The following is a 27594-nucleotide window of genomic DNA, read 5'->3' as shown; positions in this document are numbered from 1 at the left end:
TGACTGCTGCATACCATGAAGCAGTATCATTAAATTATGATAAAGGAGCTACACAGATTCTAAACTTTACTTCAGTAACATGATCAGTGAGTGTTTCGGTCAAAATAAGGAGTTGCAGAGTACAATTACAACCAAACTACAGTTCCAGTAGACTTTTTATCGTCATCTCTGGCCAATTACAGACCACATCAAGATAGCTATTTATTTTTCTTTTCCTTCTTCTTTCTCCAAAACTTTCATTTTCAGAGAGTGAGTTCTCTCTCTCTCTCTCTCTCTCTCTCTCTCTCTCTCTCTCTCTCATACCTGACCACTTGACTAGCTGTTGTTTTGTTCAGACTAGAAGTCAAGAAATTCAAAGGTTTTCTGGAAGTTAAATACCTTCAAATTTTCTAATTTCTAATCTGAATTTGCAGAGTAAGCCTCTTGTACAATTCGCATTTCTGTAAGACCATTTTTCGTATTGCCTCCCCATCCATTTTTTCATTTCTCTGCCTGTTTTGGAAGAACATGTGGATTTTCTTTATTAATCTGTCTTTCTTCATTCTTTCTGGATGTATCATGCCTTTTCATAATCTCATCCGTAATTTTAGGGCAGACTGAGTACTTCCCTATGTGGTCTTAAAACCCAACTGCCATCTTTGTTCTTGATACACCTAATATTTTTTTGTACAATTCTTGTTCCTTTCTTTTCTAAATCTTCTAATGTCATTTTGCATGCAGATAAAAGTAAGGTTTCTGATGCACAGAGAGCTTCTTGTTTAACAACTGTATTATGGCTGCCTTAATTTGACATCTTTAGAAAAAATTTTATTGCACCGATTTCGCACTTTCATGTATGCTCTTTTCATTTTTTTTTTTCAATTCTGATTTTAATTGTTCTTGTCCACATTTATTTTTATATTTTCACCCGAATATTTAAAGTTATCTGTTTTATTGATCTTGTCATACTTGCTTCTTGGAATTCTTGTCGAGTTAATCTATGAATGTCTTTTAAAGTGATATTTGCAGACCTGCATTTTCAGCTGTCTCCTTTACATTCTCTAAGGTTCTATTATTACGAGATCAGCAAAGGCCGATCAAATTAATGCTTCTTTCAATCTACCCAGTTGTATGTAGTTATTAACTTTTTTTGTTTTCCTTCCTCTATTTTCCATTCTCTTACAACTTTTTTTCAGCACCAAAGTACAATAGGTCTCTTAATCAATAAGATATTGACTGTTTGAATTTCAATTCTTTTTTTAAATTTATACATTTTTTTTCTTATTTAACACAATTTTATTTCTTATGCACAAGTCAGACCAGTGGTCTAGTTGTAAAGTGCATACTTTGAATGAAAGGTCATAGTGTTGAATCCTTGTCAGACCGTGGAATATTTCAGTCTTCCCTTCTTGATGACGAGAAGATTCCATGTGAACGACACGTGGTTCAGATTTCACCTGAAACTGTAGCCCCCCCCCCCCCCCCCGGTATAATTACTGTAGTAGGCTACAGGCACCCAAGTTGCCAAACTGGCATCCAATTGAAAAACTTGCACGAGGCCACTGAGTCACACACTAATTATAATAATAATAATAATAATAATAATAATAATAATAATAATTACAATATATATCAATATAGTTCATTTACGTAATATTCTCCATTAATGCTTCATTTTTAATAAACTTGTTTACATGATTATAAAATCTGCATCTGTATATGCATAGAGAAAAATTGCTAATGGGTTGTTTCATGGGGAAATGACATGAGGTTCGCAGCTATGGCAGTTTTGCCAGGGATGCAGGATCACCTCGGTAAGGCTCTGCATCAGGCATACAAACACACACAAAGCGAAAAAAAAAATGTTACCCTTAAAAATGAAAAAGAGCCTTTTTTCAAAAAAAGCTGGAAGGACTGCAGGAAACAGGACTATTCTTGTATCAAGTAGAACAGCTCAGAACTTGTCTAGCGTGAAATCAAAATTACATCTAAAAACTCTTAATATTGCACTTCTGTTGTCTGCCCTAGTCAAATACCCAGATAACTGAAAATATAGCTCTCTTAATTAAAAGCATTCACTACTCACTTGTTTCAAAAATTCTTCTAGAGCCATTTCTCCTTGTGCCACAAGTATGATGTCTTTAACAATTGATTCATTCTTTTGAAGATCAACATCCCATACCATTCCTAAATTGAGCTCAGAAAGAACCCAATTTACACGCAGTTGTTTCATCAGAAGTTTCCAGTGACGTTCCTTCAACGCATCTGACTTTAGTTCAACGATCATCATGTTGATCTATGAAGGAAGTTTGTATTAATATAATTCACATGAGTCAGTTTCACAAGTCTTCAATCAATTTCATCACACATTAAAGAAGTAGTATAATTAAAATTTCATGAGGTCCATTTGATGTAACTTTATGTGCAACAAAGAGGCATGTACACTAGAACTTGCACAAATTGTGACTAAATAACAAAATGCTACTTCCCCATTAATGCACACACTTTTCAGACACACTTCATTCTCACAAACATAGTGGAGAAATTATGGACCCTAATACAAACTTTTGCGTCTTTGTGTTAATTATTACACACAAATGCAAGAAGTAGTTAGTAAAAAAACAACAGGCACACAATACACTACGTTTACAGTGCAGAGTGTGCCTCGGTGACAGAATGTGTGTCAAACTAAAAACCTAAAAGTTCTGGCATTTTCTGTCACTAATCACATGTGTGTGCATGTGCAGGTATCATGCAAATCTGCTCATTCTGGCCAGAAATTCACTCTGTCATTTTCACTACACCATACACAAGTTTCATACACCCAAAACTGCAAAGAACCTGCTTTTGACATCACTGAAATCTGATAAAAACTTCATTTCATACTAAACATTAATACCACAAAGTACAATGAAAAACAATTTAACATACCTTTGTGTACCCCAATAGCATCTTTCTAACATATTCATAAGAGGCATATTGGCGAAGTCTTGCAGGAAGTTCCTTCAGCTGGCTCAGCAATGTATCTAGCTGTGCTCGTATTTTGCGTGGCTGTACAGATAGCCAGGGTTTCTCGCGGATTTCATCAATTTGTGCCCAGATGCGAGACAATTCTGACCAAACACCTCTGAGATCTTGTAGTTCTTCGAACACCACTTGCATTCGATCTTCACTTGTGCTCACACCACCTGCATTGAAACAATCACCTTCTAAACTGGTCTATATTAAAATTTCCATCATTATGACTGACTCCTTTGTCATCACATGGTAACCGATACAGTGTTAATAAGAAGTAAGTACATTTTGTGTAGAGAACAGCTAATCATAACATGTAGTTCTGAGGAAATTTCATAGGTAGGAGAGAAAACAATGATATTTGGAAAATTACACATTAATGATAATGCCACTCGTCTACATTCAGCTAAATAGTGCTGTAACATTTCTTTACATTAAACACTGGGTCATATGAATAAAAAAAGAGAACATTCTTCAGACAAGATTCTCAGCACAAAAGAATATTCTCTGAGAAAAAATTTGAAGCATATTCTCTGATGAGGGAGTTCCTTCTCAGTATTTCCACTCCTCCTTGAGATTTTACTTTTGTGTGCATCAACAAATCATTAAGATGATTACAGATACTTTATGAAAATGCGTTTTCTTGTTATGTTACTGAATTTTCAACATGCGGTAAACTTTTTTGTAACTGAAGTTAGGTGAATACGTTACACAAACAAAATCTCATGGTTAGATGACATTTTCATCTACTCCAAACTGTAACTCTTGTCATATTAGTTAAATAAGATGCATAATGGTCCACTTGCGCATCTAGTATGTAAGTAGTTGTCCACGCGTTTCATTACAAGGAACAAGTCACTAGGTTTGTAATAACCCACTTATTAATTTTTCTGATCTACCTACTTAATTTTAACACAAAAAATATATTATTTATGATGTGAGAATATATTATGAACTTCTGAAAATATACCTAAGTCTTCTCATACACCAGTCTGAAAACTTGGGTCTTTCAAGGTAACGGGGGATAATATGGCCATACATCAGCTTTGCTGGCAATGGAAATATCAGCTATGGAAAAAATCGATGGAATGCGAAAAGCACAAAGAAAAATCAATATATTTATAGACTCGTCTTTCCCTGATAAAGAGAAAGCATATTCAGCAGTATCAGATGGTTTAAATTACTTGGTTACATAATTGCAGATAATTACTGTACATGGTTTTGCACTTAAGTTAATAATGTAGAGTGTGCTTGTAATGAGCCCTTGGATCATTGAAATAGAAATCACGTGAAAACGAGCCAACTGCAAAGTAAGTCATTATTTAATATGAAGACACCATTCAATTTAGATTTTTGTAGTGCCAGAAAGGTATTTGTATGTCTGGTATTTCATGCGACGACATCATTAAATGAAGGGAGAGGGTGAAACTGTGCCAAAACATGGAGTTATTCCTGATTATGTAAATCTGATGGCATGTCATAAATTAGTCCCTATTTTAATTTTCCGTGCTTAAGAATAAAATTATGTATTAAATGCAGAGTGCAAATAGTGTAATGCAAAATGGACATGAAAATACTTGTTTTGTGTTTTGATGAGCATTGTAGTTCTGTTGCATAGCTTTTTTTTTTGCGACGAATTATAAAATTATGTGGTGATAAATGTGTGTAAAATTATATAATGTATTTAGGTTTAAGTATTTAAATCTTATAAAAAATTGTAAATGAATTGTAGCCCTTTTTATGAATTATTTTGATTAATGTGGTGTCACGTGACCCGACTCAGGACTGGGGATATGAGCAGGAAAAGGAGGTCTGTTGTCCGTTGTGGTAAGTTCGGAGCGGCAAAGTGCCGCAAGTGTAAGCATGGATGCCTGTGTATGTGAATAAACTGTGAAGGAACAACATGAAAGTGCTTAGGTGCGAGACAAACCATGTGTACGAATTGCACCAAATACTAATTATCCAGATCGGATTTATTTGTGAACTTAAAGATGCATGGCCACAAAGAAGTGCTTTTTAAATAAATAAGTTTCAATCTGAATTTGTATAGTGTACCTCATTTAGCGCAAGGTTGTGGTATAGACAACTGTGTATTCAATTCACTACTGTTCAAAGGCTAGCCTATATATGACTCAGTATTAGGGGCGCAAATGCAACCATTCACTACCAACCCCCTTTGCAGATTAGCCACGTGAAAAATAGGTAGTGAACGAACCCGTGTACAGTTGCAGTCTGTTATATGACAACGAAAATGCTTCAATTTTCACTTAGTTTCAAAGGTCCCCATATTCTTTCATTATTTTTGGAAAGGAAGTTATACATGTATCTTTTCTTGCCTTCCAAGCAACGCAAGTTCTGCCACTGTTACTAAAAAAAACCTCTGTAAAGCTGTTATTTCAACAGAACTTACTCAGCTCTAAGTATACTACAGAGTTCATTTCAAAAAAGGAGAAAATTCTCGACTTATTAGAAGCTCTTCTAGTTTTATTCATACAAAATCGGAAAACATTATTTGTTTTGAGCAACTTCCCCCTCCCTTTCGCTCATGGTGACGACATTCTCGGATGAAGTATATTTTCCTACACACTTTATTCATGCGAAGCTGAGAATGTTCTCTGACATTCTGAGTATAAAATATATTCTCCATTTTATTCATAAAACTCATTGTTCTTAATATACAGGCTAAGTAAAAAGTGTGCAATAAGGTAACTCAATATCTTTGCAGTTAAATACAGTACCAAGGGAATTACAAGCTTCATAGCAGGAAATACTGATGTTACTAAAATAAATATTTGTTTCCATTATGCTCTTTACATTATTATAAACAAATAATCCTGTACAACAGCACAAGATATCAAAAAACAAAGAAACCTGGTTCTTGTAGCTCCAGTGCTTCCTTAGCTTTGGCAACGTTGTCTCGCTCTTCTTTAAGTCTGGCAAACTTTGTTTCATACATATGTAGTTGTTGCAGTGCATCATCAGGCCGTAAGTGTCCTTCCACAGGCTTATTACGTTCCCAGTCATTCAAAAAGTCATTGGTACGAGCCTCCACTGCCTTATCTTCCGTCACAATTTTCATCTGCAAACTTGCAACCTACAAGAAATGAAATACCATCAGCAGCTGCAGTTACAACCCTGAAGCAAAGCTTTAAAAGCCATCTTTTTTCCTTTCATACAAAAGTATAGAAGGATATACTATTTATTTCAATATTATTTACATAAAAAGTCAGGTTGGTGTGTAAACACTGACAATGCAAAGTACTGCTCATCTTGAAAGCTGTCAAGATATATAAAGACATATTAAACATAAGATAAAGATTAAAGCCCAAACTTTTGTTCCACCTAGTAGCAATAAGAATCTAGACACATCAAGGTGTATACAAACTTAAGATACAGTCACATGTGCTCAGTTTTCTCTGCTCTGCAGAACATTTTAAGTTTAAAATGTCAGCAGTCACCTGATATTTTTACAAGTCTATTCACCATACAGCATTACATCTTAAACTAACTAATGATTTGTCATCATAATAAATACTTGTTTCAATACACTTTTTGTAAAAATGCAACAAGTTAATTCTTCTGTCAATGAAAAGATGAGGAAATAGCCAACAATTCTCAAGAAACACAAAAAGGACAGTTTGTTACACAATTTAACACTCCACAGAAAACATTGTTCAAACTTTATGTGTAACAGACTAATTACTCCTGTAAATCATAGTAAAATAGTTATTTACACAAACATTTTTACAACAAACATCTTCTGAAACAATTTCAAACATAATGTAATTTGCCGTTCACAAAAGTCACTTTTGTATCTGCTGAGGCACGACAATGCCACAAAACCATTATGTTGGCATAAATGTCACTACTCTAACCAATGATGTGTGCTCATACCAGAAGCCCAAGAGCTGCTCTGGGGAAGAGGAAACACTCAATATGTAGGTCAATCTATGGGAGAGCAGATATTCCAAACGCCACTTAGAGATCCTTGGAGAAAAAGCACAAAAAGTGACCAAGGAAAATCATCAAAACAACTGATGTGCAGAACCAAGAGCAATGCACAATATGAAAGCCACGTCTCTGTAAGTCAATCTCACTCTAAGAGCCCACAAGCCAGCCTACACTGCCAACATACACAAGTCAATGGTTCTGCCCACACGACACTCCACGTGCAGCATCCATGATAGCTTTCCTCACTACTATTCGCGAGATCCACACCAACTCATCTGTCGCCTAATGTACATTCATTGGTGGGGATACTAAACTCTCTACAAGGACGATTATTTCTAGAAAAGTTGGCAAAACTATGCTAATCATTAGTGAAATTTGAAAGGAAAACATGCATTCTCAATTAAATTTAGGAAACTCACCATACTGTTCACAACATCAATAATTTCCTAATTTTATGAGTAATGCTTTACTTCAGTGCAGTATTATACAATGATTACCACCTCTGAGACTTTCCCTTAACCATTTGTACTGCTTATCCCACAACATTTCAGCTATCTTCTTACTATTTAATTAGTAAAGCTAACCACAAATATGCTAACACATAATTTGCTTCTTAGAGTCAGTTTTATGAAATTTAAATTTAACCATAATAATCAAAATACAGAAAATTTCTTTACCTGCATAATGAGTTAATATACTGCCACAAACACATACTATTCTAGATCAATACATTTCTAAGATTACTATTTTAATTAAAATAAAACCAAACAGTTTTAAACTTATGAGCAGTACTGTATATCACAGCTAAGGAGATTTTATTTAAGCACAAACCTGTGACTGTATTGATGAATCCTTGCGCTTTATTATTTCATTAAAAGCACTCCATTCGCCTACAATGTTGTCAACATGTAGCCAAGAACTTGGGAACTGAAATCGCTGCCTCTCCAAGATTAACTGTCCTTCACTGTACACATCCACCTGAAAGTGTGCGATACATAATTATTCTGCATTTCTTTACAACACAAAAATTAATGATGAAATAAGTAAATAATTTTTATGTACCTGTTTTTCCCAGGCCTTCATCTTTCTCTTTAGACTTTGCACGTATGTTATGAAAGTGACTGCGTCAGATGTGCTTGCTGCTTCAATACTCTGTTGCTCTAGTTCACTGCGAGACTGATTTTTTAAAAAATCATTTTATTTAAAAAAATATTTTCCAAAAAATTTCACTTACTATTAACACTGTGTGAAATAGTACAGCAGACTGAAATGAATACTCTAAGAAGAAAAAAGTAATTCATGTAAATACCTTAGAAACTTGGGAATGAAATTGAGCCATTTCATTTCCTAGCAGAGAACCAAATTTAGCAAGTGTCTCCTTGTGCCAAGAGTCATACTTGAGTGATACTTTGCTTTGTACCTTGGCATAATCAATCACAATTGGACCAAATTCCCGGCGTGTATCTGATGTGTCAAACGTAGTTCGTGATTTCCTGAAAGCAAGTTCTTTTAGTAACATCTGGCGTGTACATGATAAAATCGTGGACTGTCTGATTCACAGGAGGAATCTGTTTATGACACTCTGCCCACAGGAGTACAGTAAACACAGAGGATGGCAACAAGTAAGCTTGTGAAAATGACAAACCAGATGATATCATCAATCTGAATACCAGAGAGCAGTTCAAGGTGATCATACACAGAAGAAAGCAAACGATCACATTCCTAATTACATCATTTGAGATAAGCAACTCATATTCAGTAAATAACTCTTATTTGTTGCCAGCTACCAAGCAATATCTACTAGTATATTTGTTGCGATATTAACAAAACAGTGCAAGTAAAATTTACACTTCCAAATATATGACCCAAGAAATATCACTCTTTCCCTTGACCTGTAAATTTCTTCAAAATTTTCTCATATTTAATTAAATTTTGCCCAACTTCTGTAAGGACTATGTAACAGAGGTAACACTATAAAAGTCAGATCTTTATTGGGGATCTAGTAAAAATGATGGAGATCACTAGTTAAAAAAACATGAATTCAGGATTATGTATTGTGAAGATAAAAGAATTGGGATGTATGTGCTAAATATAAGAGCAATTAAAAATGCAGAAAATGATGTAACTGACACTGGTGGAAATGTGTGATGATGAAATGAGGTCCAAAATGAAAAGGCCGAAGATGTCTTGCATGATGTATTATATAAGATCACAATCTGAGTATGAGAATACACAGAGCATAAATGATTTTAAAGAAAGTCCAATAAAAATCACTTTTCAGTTGACACTTGTCACATGCACTAGAGCATTGTCACAATGGTCGTGAGCTGCACAACAGCTAAGGCCTTGGTCAACCAGCTGTGACCATAATGTATGGCTTCCCAATGCGGTCAACACCGAGTGAACAGACTGTTAGCAGGGCTCAGCAGTCCATTTGCTAAATTATATTTGTGTCATACGGATCATCTGCTGTCGTGTAGGTGTACCCCAAGTGAACCAATGTTTTGTGACGGCACATTGTCAGAATCAAATGCTTCATTCGTGACATTCAAAGCTCTCATCAGAGGAATTCTGTGTCAAAGCTTAACGTGTCAGTTAAAAAGTAATTTTAATCAGACTATACTGGTGACACACTAAATGAGATATTATATGTGAAATCCCTTGGTATTCACTCAAACACCAAGTTAAAACCTAGTCAGCACATTAAATGGAGGACTCAAAAGACCGCAATACCACACAAAAGGCAACAGAATATTCAGCCTATTGCACTTTGTCACAGAACAGAGTTACACATAACAAAGTAACAAAGAACTCATGAGGCAGATGTTTTTGTAATGTACTGGAAACTACAGCACAGAGCATGGACATAAATGCAAATAATTATTTGTGCAATGAACTGGCAGGAAGTGACAGAGTGTGAGAAATGACCGACACAGAGAGTAACTTATCATTTTGCTTTGTGAGTGAATCAAGTAACTTTTTTTCTTCTTCTTAGCATTTTTCCCATGCTAAGCAGGGTCTGCTCATTGACACATCTGCCTCCATTTGGGTCTGTTAAGGGCATCTTCGTAGGTGGCATTGATTAATTCCGTATCCTTCTATATACAGTCCATCTATTGGGTCTTGGGTCTGCCACAAGGTCATCGGTCATTTATGTCTAGGTGCATAGCTGTTTTTTTGACACCGAGTCTGCTTTAGTAAGCATTACATGTCTGTATCATCTGAACCTGCATTCCCATAGTTTGTCCGAGATTGGTGTAAACCCAAGTCACAGTCTAACATTGACGTTTGTTGCATAGTCAAATCAGGTAAGTCCAAGGGATCATAAGAGCATATGCATTTCCATCATCTGCTGAGCACGCTCATGCTTCATTGTCATTGGCCGACACTCTGACCCATAAAGTACAATTGGAAATACTACTGTCCCATAAAGCTTTGACTTAAGGCACAGAGGCATATGGCAATCACACAGCATGCCAGTCACCTGGTGCCATTTCATCCAGCTGGTGTTAACAAGGCAACGGACATCCAGTAGACTTTCGCCATCCACTGCATATGAGTCAGCCAAGATATTTGAATTGCTCCAATTTCTGCAGTTCTTCTCCACTGACTTTGTACCATCAGTTTCAATAAAACACTCCATATATTCTGTCTTCTTGATATTCAGTCAGAGGCCAAATTTACCAAGTCATTGATTCCATTTGTTGACTTATCAAGTAAGTTGTAACCATGATAAGTTACTTGATAAGCCAACTAACTTTTAATGGTTATAAATATCAATTTTGTACATAAAGAGAAGTGTTGAAAGTAAGTTTCATTACAGTGGCCTTATACTGACACCCTATCAATTTGAGGTACTCTAATTGCCACAAGGACCTCAGGACAGTAGGCAAAGAAGGAGAGGAACAGACTACATTGTAGACATTGACAGTAGAATCCAAAACACAAGAAAACAAATAATTCACTGTTATCTATAGCTTCCTAATATCTTAATGTTTGCCCAGCAGAGACATCTGTACTTTGCATCTGCTGCAGCTACACACCTATCTCCAGAAGATGGGTTCCATCTTTGCATCCTTTTTCCTCCTCCAACTCAGACCTCAACTAACTACAAAAGAGGCTACTAATTGATTGAGTAAATATAAACTCTGTTCCACTGTGAGTTGTCTAACATGTTGACATGCCTTGCTCAAATCCTTAGCAGATGTCATAAGAAGAAGACTAAGATGGCAATATACTCACTTTATATCGTGTAGACACTTCATCCAAAGATCAATATTTTCTCCGAGCTTTCCATAGAGATTATCTGACTGTAGGTCCCACAATGACTGGAAGCAAAGCCACTCTCCAACATACTTTTGTACCTATTAGCAGAAAAACATATTTCAGCATGATATGTATTGTCACTGAACACAAGTAAAAAGAATTACAGAAAAAGTTTAAAAAATATTTTTGAACGCAGCTCTTACACAAAAAGACAAAACACTCATTTGCAATACCATGCATATTTAATCGTATTTACGATTCTATCTCGGATTTTCAGTTCTATAGAAAGATACTCTTCAGAGGTCACTCACCTCCTTAATCTTGTTTTCAATAGCATCATATGCTGACTCAAGTACATTACAACCCTGGGGCAATTTTGTGAGAAGGTTGCGATATGTTGGTGAAGATGGGCGGTCAAGAGCAACTTGATACCTGGAGCTTTGTAATCTTGTCTGTGAAGTCACTATAGCTTGCCATGCAAACAACTGTTGCATTATTTGAAAACGAGCTTCTTCTATACTCGGATACAGATACATGATCTGATTTGTGATTCTCACTTCATGCACCATTACTTGAATCTGAAACGCAAATACCATATTAATATTCTGAAATCTGCAAATACAGAGGAGTTGTTACATCTTCTGTTTTAACATATACAGCGACATAGCTACAGCTGCACATTACCAAAATATAAACCATACTGCACAACCTTTGAAGGCTCTTCTATTTATATGAATTTATAAAACTTCAAAGTGTAACTGACGTTTTCATGTAAGTATTTTACTTTTCCAAACAAACATTTAATGTTTTCTCCATCACTCTGTCAAATCCATCTCATCTTTAAGGGTACGGGATACTTATAAATGGTAAAAAAAATGAAATTTTTTTATGATTTTATTAAGTTCTATAGTCTTTCCTGATTGCTTTGATATATACATTATAGGGTTCCAAATGAAAAATGTCAAATTTTAAAGTTATGGTCGTGTATGCCGCCATGCCCCCTTTATTTCTGTTAAAGAAACCAGTATTATTCCGAAAAGAATTGTGAACTTTGTTTCCAGCAACTATACGTATGATACATTGTATATGCTGGTACCAGTGCAGGTTGCTAGTGTCTGTAAATGATTATCTTTGCTAGTATTTGCTTTTGTTTCGCTGAAGCAGTTTGTTCATGTGTTACTGAATGTTTGTTGCCCAAGTGCTCCATATATTTCTGGAAGTACACATCCTTTAGTGTGCAATAAATTCCGTGGTAACCAGTTCACAAACAAAGCAAGCCACAATGCTGAAAGTAACTTCTGTATCAGTTCTTCAGGGAAGAAACTCCCACACGGCACGCCTCCTGGTGATTCAAATATTTGTGTTAACAATGACGCTGTTTGCAGTGGATTTGTTGCTGTTTATGTGGGCATCTTATCATCTTTGATAAAGGAATTGGCTAAATGTAAACACTGTGATGGTGTAGGTTGTCTGGAAATGACTGAACAACAAAGTAGCAGGAAGGGTTTAGCGTCAAAATTAGTTGTTCTGTGTAGATCCTGCAATAAATCTACCTCGAAAATGACTTCGAACATTGTGCATAATTCATATGATGTGAATCTGAAGTTAGTGTATGCAATGCATGCAATAGGAAAAGGAAAAAAAGGCTGCTCAAATGTTTTGTGGTTTGATGGACGTTCCTCCTCCTCCTCCTCCTCCTCCTCCTCCTCCTCCTCCTAGTGGTTTCAGTGAGTACATAACAATACTTTTAGGTGCCTTGATGGTTGTGTCTAAAGCATCTACAAAACGTGCAGTAGAAAAACCTGTAAATATTAGTGGAACCACGAACATCGTTATTGCACTTGATAGGATATGGTAACGTCAAGGACATCGTTCCTTGAATGGTGTTGTCAGTGCTACTTCTCTGGAGAATGGAAAAGTTGTTGATGTTAAGTGCTTATCTAAATACTGCCACACATGTCATGGTAACACTGAAGGACTACTGAACATCTGTGTTCTAAGAATTATGATGGCTACACTGGAGGTATGGAATGTGATGAAGCTCTAAAAACATTTCAGAGGTTGGTGAGCTTTAATAACGACAGACATACGAAGTACCTAGGCAATGGTGACTAAAGCTTTCAATAACATTAATGAGTTCAATATTTATGGTGATACCTTGGTAACAAAACGGTAATGACCACCCTGTTCACAGACTTTGCCCTAAAGGAGCAGATTCTTGGTGTGGTTACCAAAAACCAAAAGAAAATTGTCAAATATACCATCATAAGCATTCTCTTCCAAATCCTGTTATGAATGAAATAAAACCAATTTTCAGATACCTGAGTGACTTTGTTCTGCTTAGTAAATGTCTTCATTGGGCACTCAGAATACAAATGAAAGTTTCAACCATTGCATACTAGAAAGATTACCCAAGAATGTTTTTGTAGGACTAAATACATTAAAAGTTGGTGTACTAGAAGCAGGGATATGTTTCAATGATGGAGTAATAGGAAGGCTGGAAGCCCTGAGAAATTTTGTCATAAAATGGGGCTCTAATATGGAAGATCAACTGCTTGCGCATGGCAGACAACGGGTGCGTGAAGCTGAAAGATTCGCTCTTCAAGTTACCAAAGAAGCAAGAAGTGCTAAAAGGAATGGCAAGATGAAGCTTGAAGATGAAGAAACGCAGCAGGATGAAAAATATGCTTCAGGAATGTTCTGAGGCACAGTTTAATTGGACTCTTATCTTCATTTGCAATTTCCTGCAAGTTTTATTTTTCAGAATTCAGGAACAAATATTTCCTCAAGTTTATAAAGCATTGCTCTAATTTTCTCTGTAACTTGCAATGGTACATACTTAGGTATTAGACCTAAGCTTTATTGCAGGATCAACTAAATTCTAGAAAAAAAATATTTTTATTAGGAAAAATTATAAAAATTAAAATGTAAGATTATATTTTTTATCCTTGTAATATACATAATAAGTGGAATTAAATAGGTCTAGTACCTCAGCCATCATGTCACACATATCTGGTAAAAATTCTCTCTCCTTCAAACGTATAACATTGGATTAAATGGTACCTCAATTTGAGGAAGCATTTTGGAAAAAAAATTCATCAATTACCTTGTAATTATTTTTAATAAACCTAAGTACGTTTAAAAATATTCAAAATACTTCTAATTTGTTTACAAAGTGTGTTGCATTACCTGATATCAACAAAAAATCTGTTAATATATACGTTATAAACAGTGCCTGAAAGAAATAGGTGTTGGTTTTTACATAATATTGAGCCAGAAAAGTACCCTGTATCCTTAAGAAACAGCACAGCTTTATGTACGCTTTTTCAAATTTTCTTTTAAAAAGAGCACTGTTATTTTCATAGCAATACAAAATACTCTCCATGCAAAGAAAGGTGATACTTACCCTGTTGCTCCGTTCAAATAATTTAACTTTGTATTCTGATGCAAAAGAAACTACTTGTGTCAGTAAATGGTATGCTGTACGGCTTACAAAACTCATTACAAGTTTCAGACACAGGCTTCAGCAAGTAGGTTACTGGTCTACTCAATCTGAATCCTTAAAAGTTATTTCAATTAATTACAAATGACATTTAAGCGTTTCAGGTAATATGCAAAATCTCTACCATAGGCTAAGAAAAATGTTAAAATGCACAAAAATAATGGAATAGAGAATTCGTTGTTATAGATGAACCGCTTTAATTAGTGTACTGACACACAGAAAATGTTATGAAAATGTATAAACTTGACAGTTTACTGTAGTTAGTATTGTGGTGTAACAAATCACTTCAAGGAAAAAGACCTGTTGACCAATGGCTAAATCACCAACAAATGGTGATTATGACCACTGGAAGTCATTTTTGTGTTAATAGAAGTCTGTTTCAACTCTCATACCAAGGGAAGAATTTTGTGTGTGGGAGGCGAGGGGGCAGGGGGGAAGGGGGCAGGGGGGAAGGGGGAAGGGGGAAGGGGGAAGGGGGCAGGGGAGAGGGGAGAGGGGGCAGGGGAGAGGGGAGAGGGGGCAGGGGGAAGGGGGAAGGGGAGAGGGGGCAGGGGGAAGGGGAGAGGGGGCAGGGGGAAGGGGAGAGGGGGCAGGGGGAAGGGGAGAGGGGGCAGGGGGAAGGGGAGAGGGGGCAGGGGGAAGGGGAGAGGGGGCAGGGGGAAGGGGAGAGGGGGCAGGGGGAAGGGGAGAGGGGGCAGGGGGAAGGGGAGAGGGGGCAGGGGGAAGGGGAGAGGGGGCAGGGGGAAGGGGAGAGGGGGCAGGGGGAAGGGGAGAGGGGGCAGGGGGAAGGGGAGAGGGGGCAGGGGGAAGGGGAGAGGGGGCAGGGGGAAGGGGAGAGGGGGCAGGGGGAAGGGGAGAGGGGGCAGGGGGAAGGGGAGAGGGGGCAGGGGGAAGGGGAGAGGGGGCAGGGGGAAGGGGAGAGGGGGCAGGGGGAAGGGGAGAGGGGGCAGGGGGAAGGGGAGAGGGGGCAGGGGGAAGGGGAGAGGGGGCAGGGGGAAGGGGAGAGGGGGCAGGGGGAAGGGGAGAGGGGGCAGGGGGAAGGGGAGAGGGGAGAGGGGGAAGGGGAGAGGGGAGAGGGGGCAGGTGGAAGGGGAGAGGGGGCAGGTGGAAGGGGAGAGGGGGCAGGGGGAAGGGGAGAGGGGGCAGGGGGGAGGGGAGAGGGGGGCAGGGGGGAGAGGGTGTGCACGTGCATGCAGGATGGACACCATACATATGCCAGACAGGGTGAGGACGGCAGTCTTTGTGAGTTACAGCACTTGCTGATTCAGCAGTTTACTAGATACCACTATTGTCCCGCCTAGGAATTGTGCTGGAAGCATGGAAGAGGAGACCATGTTGTCTGCATTGCCAAAATAAATGACTTCTTTTACTTAGTATGACCGCTATGTATTGAGAGGTACAATTTGGACAGACAAGCATCATCGGAGAGGAAGTTTTGTAAATGAATAATATATGGAGTGATACAGTGCTGTATTGGAAAGCACTATATACACACACTTATCAAAGAAGAATTCAGTATCATTTGGCAGAACTTCATTTCTTAAACGATATTTAAGCTAGCACAGAAGTTGCAGACGACACGGCATCTGAAGATACACGATAAAAGTGATGGTTAATTCTGGTGGTGTACTGCAATAAAATTCAGCCCGAGGAAATTAGCAATGGCGAACAAAAACTTGTTCCACAAACTGTATACCGAACATAACGCAGAACATTTCACTACCTGTGGATCTCCTCCAGGCTTGTGTGTAGGCTGTGCTGGGGCATCTGTATCCATGCTGTGGTCAATCTCCTTCTTTTTACCATTTAGTGCATTGGTCCAAGCTTGTATCCCAGCCTGCAATCGAGCTGCCAAGTTCTTCTCTACCTAAAATTAAAGAAAGAAAAGCTACATCAAAAACGCACCTAATTACACTTTCATGAAAACTTATGATATCTTACAAAAAAATTACTAATTAGCTCCAGTGTAATTACTTCTTTAGCCCACACACAGAGATACACAATACTTTTCCTTTCCACTAGCTACAACTGTTCCAGCTATCAACCTCTTAACACACACTAAAGAGCCAAAATATCAGAGTATATCTCAGAGCACCATGTAAACAAATCCGCACATGATAACATACAACTTTTGACACAAATGTTGAACAATTGGAACTATGTGTTAAGGATCATTTTTTGTCCTCCCTCCTGCATTAAGGATCATTTTTTGTCCTCCCTCCTGCAGCAACAAACATTTTTTGTCCTCCCTCCTGCAGCAACAAACATTTTTTGTCCTCCCTCGTGCAGCAACTAACATTTTTTGTCCTCCCTCGTGCAGCAACTAACATTTTTTGTCCTCCCTCGTGCAGTAACTAACATTTTTTGTCCTGCTGCACACTGATGGCAAAAGCCACTTGTGTGTTTTCTTTTCATTATCTTCCTCACCTCCATTATTGGTTCTAACAGACTTCCTAATTAATTCCTAAACAGTCTTGCTTACTACATCTCTCTTCTCTTTTGCTGGTAAAAAAACTACTGGCGCCAAAAGCTGCCGTTTATGTCACCTTTTGTCTATCTGCACCTGCTATTTCACAGTAATATTTTCTATTTTTATATGGTTTTAGTTTTATTTTGGGTATTATCTTCCTTACAGATGTTACAACAAATGTAAAAAGGACCTAATCATGGCTGTGCTCTCTCCCCCCCCCCCCCCCCCCCCCCAACACATTGGGTGCCCTTGGGAGTTCCAAGTTATGTTCAGCCTGAGAACCAAGACAAAAATTAGTAGCAAATGAGAGAATTCCATTGAATAATACAGAAAATGACAAAGTGTCTTTTCAACTGTGTAACAAAAGGTACCTTCTGCTTCAAAATTATTTATTATCAGCATATATCAAGGAACTTCAACTTGACGACACAAAGTAGTTCTTTAAGTCAACAAACATTCTTAACTATATTCAATCATCAACAAATATGTCTTAACTTTCATCTAGTCATCGTGGAACATCTGTTTCATTAATAACCAATCTGAATGAGTGGCCACCTTCGTCTCATTTATTACTATATAATATCTTGCACTGTTTACATATTTGCTTAAAAAGTGGAAAAAATTCATTAAGCACTACATAGTACATGTTATGTTTCATGCTTTCAGTACTTAGCAACAGGTTTGAATGCTTTTCAGCGCTTATGCCCAATTATGATACCACAACTTTAGATACACTACTCTGACAATCCTTACCACTGATTCATCTGATTTGAGCAGATTGTTAATCCTTTGCCTAAATATAAAACCCCATTTAAAAAATAAAATACAATAAACAAAAATATCTTGAATACTAAATAATATAATATCTGAAGACTGAACTAACCTCTTCGTCCAACCTGTTGACCCAAATATGAAGGTTGGAGTATTGGCGTAAACTGAGATCATCAACAGCATGTTGTATCTTTCCAAGAATGTCTGCAAAGGTATTAGCCGAATATGGACAAGTTTCAAGGGAACGGACATCCACATCCAGCTGTTCCTCAACGAACAGCAGATCTTCTACTTTTTCTTGGAAACTAACCACAACTTCTGCTAAGCGCTGTACATATGGATCCAGCTTGTAACTATCCCAGACTAATCCAATACCCTACAATGCAATCAGTCCACACATTAGCATAAATTTATAACAATTTCATTTTTCATCTACAATGTAATAGTAGTAGTAGTAGTAGTAGTAGTAGTAGTAGTAGTAGTAGTATATTTGTAAAGAAGAAAAGAAAAAACCCAGTTCTCACCTCTGCAATCAGTGACTGAACTTCTTTCCTCATACCTGCAACCAAAGGTATAATGCTGGCTTTGTCTTCAATCTGAAACAACCCACAGAATGCTGTATACACTGCAACCCAATTAAATGTGACAAAGAAATTAGCATCACTGAAAATCTACAAAGGACAAATATCTCAGTTCTAAATTTTCCTACATAATGATTCAAATTATATATAAAAAAAAAATGAAATTAAGGAAAACTGCAGAAATGTTTCTGTGCAGAAACAGTCACAAATTAAATTTACATTCAGATTCTCAATCAAAGTGAGAGTACAGCTTCAGCTTACTACATAAAAACATATATTACAACCAATGAAAAGATAAAAATACCTAAAAACATGCTTCAAATACAAAGCAGCTAAACACTTGTTTTTGTAAGCACGTGACATTTCTAAGTCTTTCAAAATATTGATCTTAACATCAACTTCAAACACTGAAGACAGAAACTGAAGCTAAATACATATAATACAGCAATTACTTACAGATTCACCAATTTCAAGATATGTGAACAAGTTTACAATAAGGAAAACGAAATAATTTATCCTGACTGAAGTGTAAAAAAAACATGAAAAATTCATAACAGAAGTATTATGTTTGGACTGGTCACAATTTCTGCATTCAGTGATCATAATAATTTTGTCTAGTCCTGCAAACACTATAAGCATTACATTCTTAAAAAATACCTGCTAAAAACCAATGATAAACAAGTTATCACTAAACCAACAATTGCTGGAAATTTATTTCATTATTTCCAATGGCAGTAACCAACTCACAATTTCTGCATTCAGTGATCATAATAATTTTGTCTAGTCCTGCAAACACTATAAGCATTACATTCTTAAAAAATACCTGCTACAAACCAATGATAAACAAGTTATCACTAAACCAACAATTGCTGGAAGTTTATTTCATTATTTCCAATGGCAGTAACCAACTGACTAATTATTAGCAGGGAATTACCTAAGCAGTTGCTGAATGTAATAGCATTTCTATAAAGGATACCAAATGTTTTAACCACAGCAGCATAAGTAAAGTTCCTGCATGTCTAAAGAAAGCAATACGCAATACCAAGCATTCCTGATGTTACAAAAACATGGCTTTCCACTTGTTACAATTTGAAACTTCCAGGATGGAAACAAAGTGCAGAGAAGCAACCACTCACTCACTTGTTGCTGACATTTGTGGTGAATAGAAACGTTTAACAGTGGATTGTCATTACTAACTTTAAAGTTACTGCTCTTGAAAAAACACACACACACACACACACACACACACACACACACAGAGAGAGAGAGAGAGAGAGAGAGAGAGAGAGAGAGAGAGAGAGAGAGAGAGTAACCAAAGAGAAGTAATTCAAAAGCTTGTAACAACTCTGTGCTGTTTTATTATTTTATGAATCTGTTATTTATCAGCGAAAACTAACTGGTTGCCTTTCTTCATTTATGTGCTTTTCACAAAATGCAACAAACTGAGCTTAGAAAACTGACAAGGCTGCTTTGTCTGCATGGTAGTCCAATGGCTTAGAAGACATTTGCACAATCAAAAATTATGCAACATATTAATTACCATAATATCAATCTTATCATTGTTTCATGCTTCATTGTTAAGTAGAATCAAAGGTAAGTAATTAATATGAGAACACAAACTCAATATCTATACAGCCAATGAATTAATGTAGCTTTGCTGAAGACAATTTGTAAAAGCACATTAACTGTTAGTACTGTTGCAAGCATACAATTTAAAAAGGTCACTGTCCAAAAGATTGAGGGATAGGAAAATTTCTTAGTTGTAAAAAGACTACCATTATACATTTATTGGGAGTGCCTAGCCTCAGTGCTGCTGCTTAATCAGGCATCAGGTAGAGACGCGAGGCAGAATATGGGGTAGGGCAGAGTCAGCCACTCAAACATTCCATTCACATAACTCTGTCTGTACAACTGCCATACCCGCCAAAAACTGCCTCCATGCCCTCCCCACCACCACATAAGTTAGTTCTTCATATCAATCACGAAGAAAGATTAGGTCGAAGATCTCATAAAACATCAATCCTGTACCACCTCTTGCAATCCAATCTCAAAGGAATTTTATGAATGCCATTCTGAGGTAGTCATTTTTAAAATACGTCATATGCAGCAACAACATTACGAAATCATTAATAACTTTATCAACAGACTTTGACACTGAAAAAAAAAGGGTATAAACTGTTGAGTGAAGTACAACTTACCATATTTTATATAAATAGCGTAAAAAATTTCTCTAGTAACATACAATGGGTTTATGGCAACCGTTAACATAATTGATCTCTTCATCAGAATGATTATGATAAACTACAGCACCGAAAATAGAAAAAAAAATTGTATTACCATTATTGGGCGAGGCACTCTGACACATACACGTCATTAGAGGTGTGAAATGCAATGTTCCAATAACCAGTACCTTAAACCTCCAACATCACAATGATTTGGTAAGTATAAATGTGGATACAGACACCTTGAGGTGTTGTGTATTCGGCTGGATATCAGTGCCGTTCATGCACAATATTTCAATAACGTGGCTAGTTACCTTCATCACGTGCTACCTGAGACTGGGCATAGAGTGGAATAGGCCCAGTATTTATACCTACAGTCTCCTCTCCCTCCCCATGGCCATTTACACACCTGGAACCTAAGTGGCAAGTGTTTAATGACACCACTTTGAAAGGTACTCAGCAGGAGCTTCAATTTTGCAACTTTCCCAGAAATGTGGATATTTTCAGTTTCATCAGTACAGTGGACTAACTAGCCAACACACTTCCATCAAATGTGGCGGAAGAAATTCGCTGGGAGACGTGCGGGGTACTCGTCAAGACAATGCATCCAAAATCGAACATCAAGTGATGAGAGGCTTTGCCAGCTTACAAAGGGAACTGCAGCCATTTTGTAGCAGGCTGATTATTATTAGGAAGTGTGTCAACTTCTGGAGGATCCTGCATAGGAGCCTTTGGAATGTGACCTTACAAAAGGACAAGACCATCAGGGATCTCTTTAAGAAAATGGATATGCCCCACAACCCATGAAACAACTACGATAGAGAGTCAGTTTCACCTAGACTAAATAAGCTGCCAAAAGTAGACACAGAGAGCACGCCACTATGCCCAACTGTCAGCAACAATGGTGCATCAATGTATCCGATGACAAAGTTCTGGAAGAAACTTTTTTTCCTCATATGTGAATAGTGTATTCATCACATCCACAACTCTGAGGATTTTTTGTAGTCTCAAGCAACTACATATCACAGAATGTGACAATGGTCAGTTTTGGTGTGATTATGAGAATTGGTTTGTGAGGTGCTCAACAGCACGGCCATCACGCCCGTACGAAGTCCCAATTTTTACAAAGTCCATTTTCTTTTCGCAATCCAATCTCGTCACTCTCACAAATGATGGTGATGAAATGATGAGGACAACACAAACATCCAGTCCCCGGACATAGAACCTCCCCAACCAGGAATCGAATCTGGGACCCCGTGATTCAGAGGCAGCAACGCTAGCCCAAAGACCACGAGCTGCGGACTGTTTTGGTGTGGTATCCCTGTTTAGCAAGGTGCCACTGAGAGACCCACTGAAACTGACTGCGGAGGAATCCGACAATACTCCGTTGGACCTATTCAGGCATATACTGACTTCAGTTTATTGCATGTACGGGGGCCAATCTTACAAGCAGAAAGGAGGTGCAGCCATGGGCAGCCCTCGGCTGTGGCACACCTGACCTGTGGGGAATCTATTTCTGTCAAAATCGGCACAATTCTCAGGAAGAATAATATGATGTGTGTGTTCTATCTACCTACCAAAACAAGAAGACTACTGGGAAATGTTAAAGATGACCTGGTATTACAGAAACCAAGAATTTGTGACATACCTTGTCAATGTGGCATGTCGTACGTTGGCCAAACAACTAGGACAGCAGACATCAGAAGCAAAGAACATAATAGGCACACCTAACTAAGACAGGCAACTAAATCAGCCATTGCCAAGTTTGGAACTCAATCTTTCCAAGAATTATGATGGCACAATGGTTCTGGCAAAGATCTGCAGATATTGGGGTAGTGTTATAAGAGAAAGGTGACAGAAAACTTCATGAATTGTGTAATTGGGTACCAATTCAGTAGAGCCTCGAATGCTGCACTGAAACTGCTGAAAATTTAACAGGGTAGCAGCATAACTCCACAGAAGAAGAACAGAGTTTAGAGATCGGGAATGAACCCAGACAGAGCACCAGGCACACTGGACCGAAGACGGGACATCACAGGATGCTTATAGTGGGAGTTGATCACAGGGTGAACTCTGGAACCGCACTGAACTGAGAACTGAACATGAGCACTCAGCCAGGCACACTGGACAGAAGATTTAACACCCAAGGACACCTCTCTAGCGGGAATGGACTGGAGATGGAATGCCTGGAACTGGCCATTGAGGGTGAAGATCATAGGTATAAATACTGGGCCCATTCCACTCAATGAGCAGTCTCATGTAGTACCTGATGAAGATAACAAATGACACTGTCAAAATATTGTGCATGAACAACGCTAATATACGGCACAATACCCCACACCTCAAGATGTCAACCAATTACTGGGAAACCTTAAAGAATTACAATGTAGACATGGACTGTCATTTGTTGACCGCCTGCTGATACTATCCTACCCATGACTCCAGTTCAGAGGTCACAGCAAGAGTCTGCCGGAACTAACTTGAGCAATTCAAGTCGTCCTTGATCTGGAGTGATTCCTAATGAAAAGCTTCAGCTTTTTTTATGGAAGAGCACAGCTGTCAGTTATTGCTATTCTGCATTTGTGTTTACATTGTCTAGTATGTGCAATGACAATTAAAATAACTGACTCTTTGGATCCACTCTTCACTGCTGAGAGTAGTGGTGTACTCACTTAAATTGTGTGTTATGTAACAAACATCCATACAATGTTCCAGCAGACTTCCCATATGCAACTAAGGTTAATGAGAATGAAATTGTGCAGATGTGTAGCTTCATTTAAAAAGCATAGAGAGAGCAATACACTGTATAGACTGAATACTCGTGTAATTTTTGGTGACTGCATCTAAGAAAATTCTACTCCGTGAAATATTAAGTGTAGTCATTTTTCCTTAAGTATGCTTTATCAGTCTACAACAATCAGACAATTTTGGCCGCTACGGCATTATCAAGTGATCAATATGTACAGGTAACTCACAAAAATGTGTATAAAATCCACATTAAATCAACATAGTAAGGAAATCCAGTACTGTCCACACAGGATGAGGAAGGAAAGCAGCTGCGTTCTTTTTAACAAACTATTCTTGTTTTGGCATCAATTTAGGGAAGCCACAGAGAACAAAATTCTGGATGGTAAACACAAGGACCTGAACCCCAGTCTTATTAATTGCAAGCCCTTTCCTTTGACCACTGTGCCACCTTGCTCAGAAACAACTGTAGGCTGTACAAGGGGATGAACTGGTGAAAATGGGAACATTCAATTCTTTAACTTCAACAACATAATAAGCCCTACAATTACGCAAAATACGTGAGAAAAGAAGCATCATCATGCTGCTATTCACTGCATGTCAGTTTATGTGAACTTAATATTCTTCTGTATCAAGAGTTTGTTTTTCAGTAAGAGCCCACAAAAAAAAGTATAACATTAAATACACAAAACAGTTGAATTGTAACTACATAAATTTCTCCTCTGGATATAACTCAGATAAAGGAGAAACATATTTTCACACGATACGTGAAATGTTAGGCTTTATTATATGAAATACATGAAACAGATGCAAACTCAAACAGACAAAAGTTTTTTAACTGACACAAAACACAGAAGATAAACACAATCCACCTTTCTTTGGCCATTTGCAGTGCATGTATTGCATTTGCTCTGTAGGCATCTGTACTGCATGCATATAATGCAACAGCAGCCATTTCCTCCCTGTATTTGCTCTTTACAGGAAAAATACAGTAAGTAATTTAAACATAAAGCTCTATCAGGAGAGCAATAATGACTAAAGCTAACAGCTGACAAATACATGCAGTAATTCATCCTGTGTCATGCTATTTTTCATTCCTATATTACTTTCCAACAACAAAATGACCAAAGTCACTGACTTGGCCACCACACCAAAGGAACAGGGGATTAAAGTCTACAATTTATATCAACAGAATATTTACACACCAGAAGTGAACAAAGAACAAAATAATTATCGCAGAAAAGTATGTGAATGAACATCACAGGAAATACTGTCTTCCATATAGATTCACAAAGCAAATCAGTCAGTCCAATAACACACATAACAGGAATTAACAGCACAGGCAAAATGCTCAGGCTCAAACAAACATTCAGGCAGTTAACAGGTATTAGTATTTTCGACAATTATGTGCTTGCTATCTCTACCTTGAATGACGGGCTATTGGGAGAACTCCGGTTCAAGAGCTGATGGATTGTAAGGAAGAAAAACAAAACATGTTAACATACATTAAAACTGAGTGCTGTTTCAAATGCACTCATGCTTATAGGATGTAATCATTTTTAACACAATTTCAAACTATAGGATAATTTCTAGAACTTATCACATCTAAATAACAAAACTTCTCTGGACATAACACAATCAATTCAAATTTTATGAACACATTTTTCATAGTACTTCATATTGCTAAATTAGCACTGATAGTGCAGCAGCCAACATCCACTGTTCAGTCAACATCAATTCTATCAATATCTAGATCATACCTAAAACTGAATCTCAGAAACTACGAACTGTAGTGAGCATTAAGTTACAATAATTACATTTCTAAAGTGAAATGAACTGTTTACTTTCATGCCCAAGCTGCCCGGCATTTGAAATGTGCAAAGTTACACAGTGGATGGTGGCTTTAAACTTTCACGTTAAGTCAGAAAATAACAATTTCTTTAAGTCAGTTTCCTTAAGTCAATACTTTTACATGCACAGGAATAACTATAACAGAAGGTAAGACAAACAAAAAACAGCAACAGATAACATAAGTAGCACATGTGGCAGCAGGCTGCTCTCCAATTATTTTTCTGCAGAGACCACACAAAAAATATCTTCTATAGCAATCACACAAAGAAACAAAGCATGCTAATAACAGATGTTCTATTGGAAAATCCTGAACTAGGAAAAAAAATAAGTTAATAGTTACTGTTAACAGTAACTAACAAAATCTGCACTCAAAGTATAGACCACACAAAATGACATAGTAAACTATCTTTGTTGGCAATAGTGATATTCTTTAAATGGCACTAACATTAAGTAAGTGGTTAGCAGTAGTAAGATTATGAGAGTGGTGTTTATGAAAATTTCTTTCTAATAGCTATATTAAAACAACACTACACACCTTCTCCAGTGTTCTCTCATATGTCCTGACACTTTCAATTAAAGATATGGCCAAAGGATATATCTGGTTTGCTTGATGGGCTTTATTAACAATTGCAAGAGGAACTCTGAAACCCAAGTTCTTCAGATTTCGGACCTTAGACAAGAAAAAAAGAAATATTATTTTTAACATTAAGAATGCATAAACACACACACACACACACACACACACACACACACACACACACTATTACTACAACCAAACTTTACAGTATTTCTCACAAACAGGTTTCAATAAGCAACCACTTAATTTACACAAGACTCCATTTATTTCTGTACATGGGAACTCCTTAGGTCTAGTATCACACTATCTTCAACATTCTGCATTGCTTAAAGGCATCCTCATACAGGACCAGGCAGCTGATGCTGATGTGAACACAGGCCCAACACCCAACTTCACAAGTGACAGTGCCATTGGCACACAGGACGAGCTAGATAATGCGTTCTGTACTCCCAGTGCCCTCTAGTGGCCATTGTCAGCTTTATTTGGCTCGAAATCAGACAGCTTCTTTATGAAAATAGATGAAAATAATGTAGCTGCATTAAATTTGTTAGTGATTGTCAAAGATGAGTGGAGCAAATAAAAAACAAGATTCTTGACTCATCAATGCCTTGAACACTGAATTGCTGTTAGTGAATACTGCATAATGCTGTACAACAATCTGAGACACATACTAGAAGTTTTTCATTAACTCAACTGGATTTTCATCCCATTTTCAGTTTTAAATTGACTAAAGTCCATGTAAATTGTAATGTCAGTTTACGCATACATATTACCCAAATTCTCAATTTTGCATTGACTACCAACACTCTGAAGAAACACATGACACAGATTTCAAGATCAAAATTCTGTTTCACAGTTTCATTTGAATGGAAAAGAAGATTCTTCTGAAGCTTCTCAGCATCAATGAAAAATATATTTACTGGTAAGATATAAAACATGAGCCACTCCATAAACCCACAGAAAGTTTCATAGTAATGGACAGTTCCAGTGTGTAACTTGGGTTTACTGTCAAGACCAACTGCAGTCACATTATGATTTCTGGCCACTGGAGAAACAGTCCAGTCATTAGCCTTTGCAACAAGATTTTATTTATTTATTTATATATTTTTTGAGTCATCATCAGCCTTCTGACTATCTTGACGCGGCCCACCACAAATTCATCTCCTGTGCCACCCTCTTCACCTCAGAGTAGCACCTGCAACTTACGTCCTCAATTATTTGCTAGATGCATTCCAATCCCTGTATTCCTCTACAGTTTTACCAATAAATTACTTGTCATCGTCGACAGTCCAGAGACTGGTTTGATGCAGCCCTCCATGGTACTCTATACTGTGCAAGATTCTTCATATCCCAGTACCTACTGCAACCTACAGCCTTCTGAATCTGCTTAGTGTATTTCTCTCTTGGTCTCCCTCTACGACTTTTACTCTCTACACTGCCCTCTGATACTAATACTAAATTGTTGGTCCCTTCATGCCTCAGATCATGTCCTACAAGCCAATCCCTTCAAGTCAAATTGTGCCACAAATTTCTCTTCTCCCCACTCTATTCGGTACCTCTTCATTACTTACATGATCAACCTATCTAATCTTCAGCATTCTTCTGTAGCACCACATTTTGAAAGCTTCTATTCTCTTCTTGTCTAAACTATTTATTGTCCATGT

General features: G+C 37.5%; 1 protein-coding gene across 3 annotated transcripts in view; it reads right to left on the bottom strand.

The window, feature by feature from the left end:
• LOC126253491 (dynein heavy chain, cytoplasmic) overlaps positions 1 to 27594 on the bottom strand; it is a 237472-nt gene that overhangs the window by 153253 nt on the left and 56625 nt on the right. For 2 of the 3 annotated variants that reach the window (XM_049954865.1, XM_049954866.1), the window contains exons 12-24: positions 25889 to 26023; positions 24927 to 24965; positions 18479 to 18550; positions 18067 to 18330; positions 16437 to 16580; positions 11523 to 11789; positions 11188 to 11309; positions 8255 to 8438; positions 8008 to 8121; positions 7777 to 7923; positions 5866 to 6088; positions 2911 to 3167; positions 2066 to 2275 (exon numbers count right to left, since the gene is read on the bottom strand). In XM_049954865.1, coding sequence (XP_049810822.1) covers positions 2066 to 2275; positions 2911 to 3167; positions 5866 to 6088; positions 7777 to 7923; positions 8008 to 8121; positions 8255 to 8438; positions 11188 to 11309; positions 11523 to 11789; positions 16437 to 16580; positions 18067 to 18330; positions 18479 to 18550; positions 24927 to 24965; positions 25889 to 26023 — 2178 coding nt within the window. The remainder of the gene's footprint in view (positions 1 to 2065; positions 2276 to 2910; positions 3168 to 5865; positions 6089 to 7776; positions 7924 to 8007; positions 8122 to 8254; positions 8439 to 11187; positions 11310 to 11522; positions 11790 to 16436; positions 16581 to 18066; positions 18331 to 18478; positions 18551 to 24926; positions 24966 to 25888; positions 26024 to 27594) is intronic. The other variant, XM_049954867.1, reaches the window with a different exon arrangement.

Source organism: Schistocerca nitens, chromosome 4 (assembly GCF_023898315.1).
Source record: "Schistocerca nitens isolate TAMUIC-IGC-003100 chromosome 4, iqSchNite1.1, whole genome shotgun sequence".
NCBI classification, from domain to species: Eukaryota; Metazoa; Arthropoda; class Insecta; order Orthoptera; family Acrididae; genus Schistocerca; species Schistocerca nitens.
Note: the sequence above shows the minus strand (reverse complement) of the source record. Positions and strands in the feature narration are given on the sequence as shown.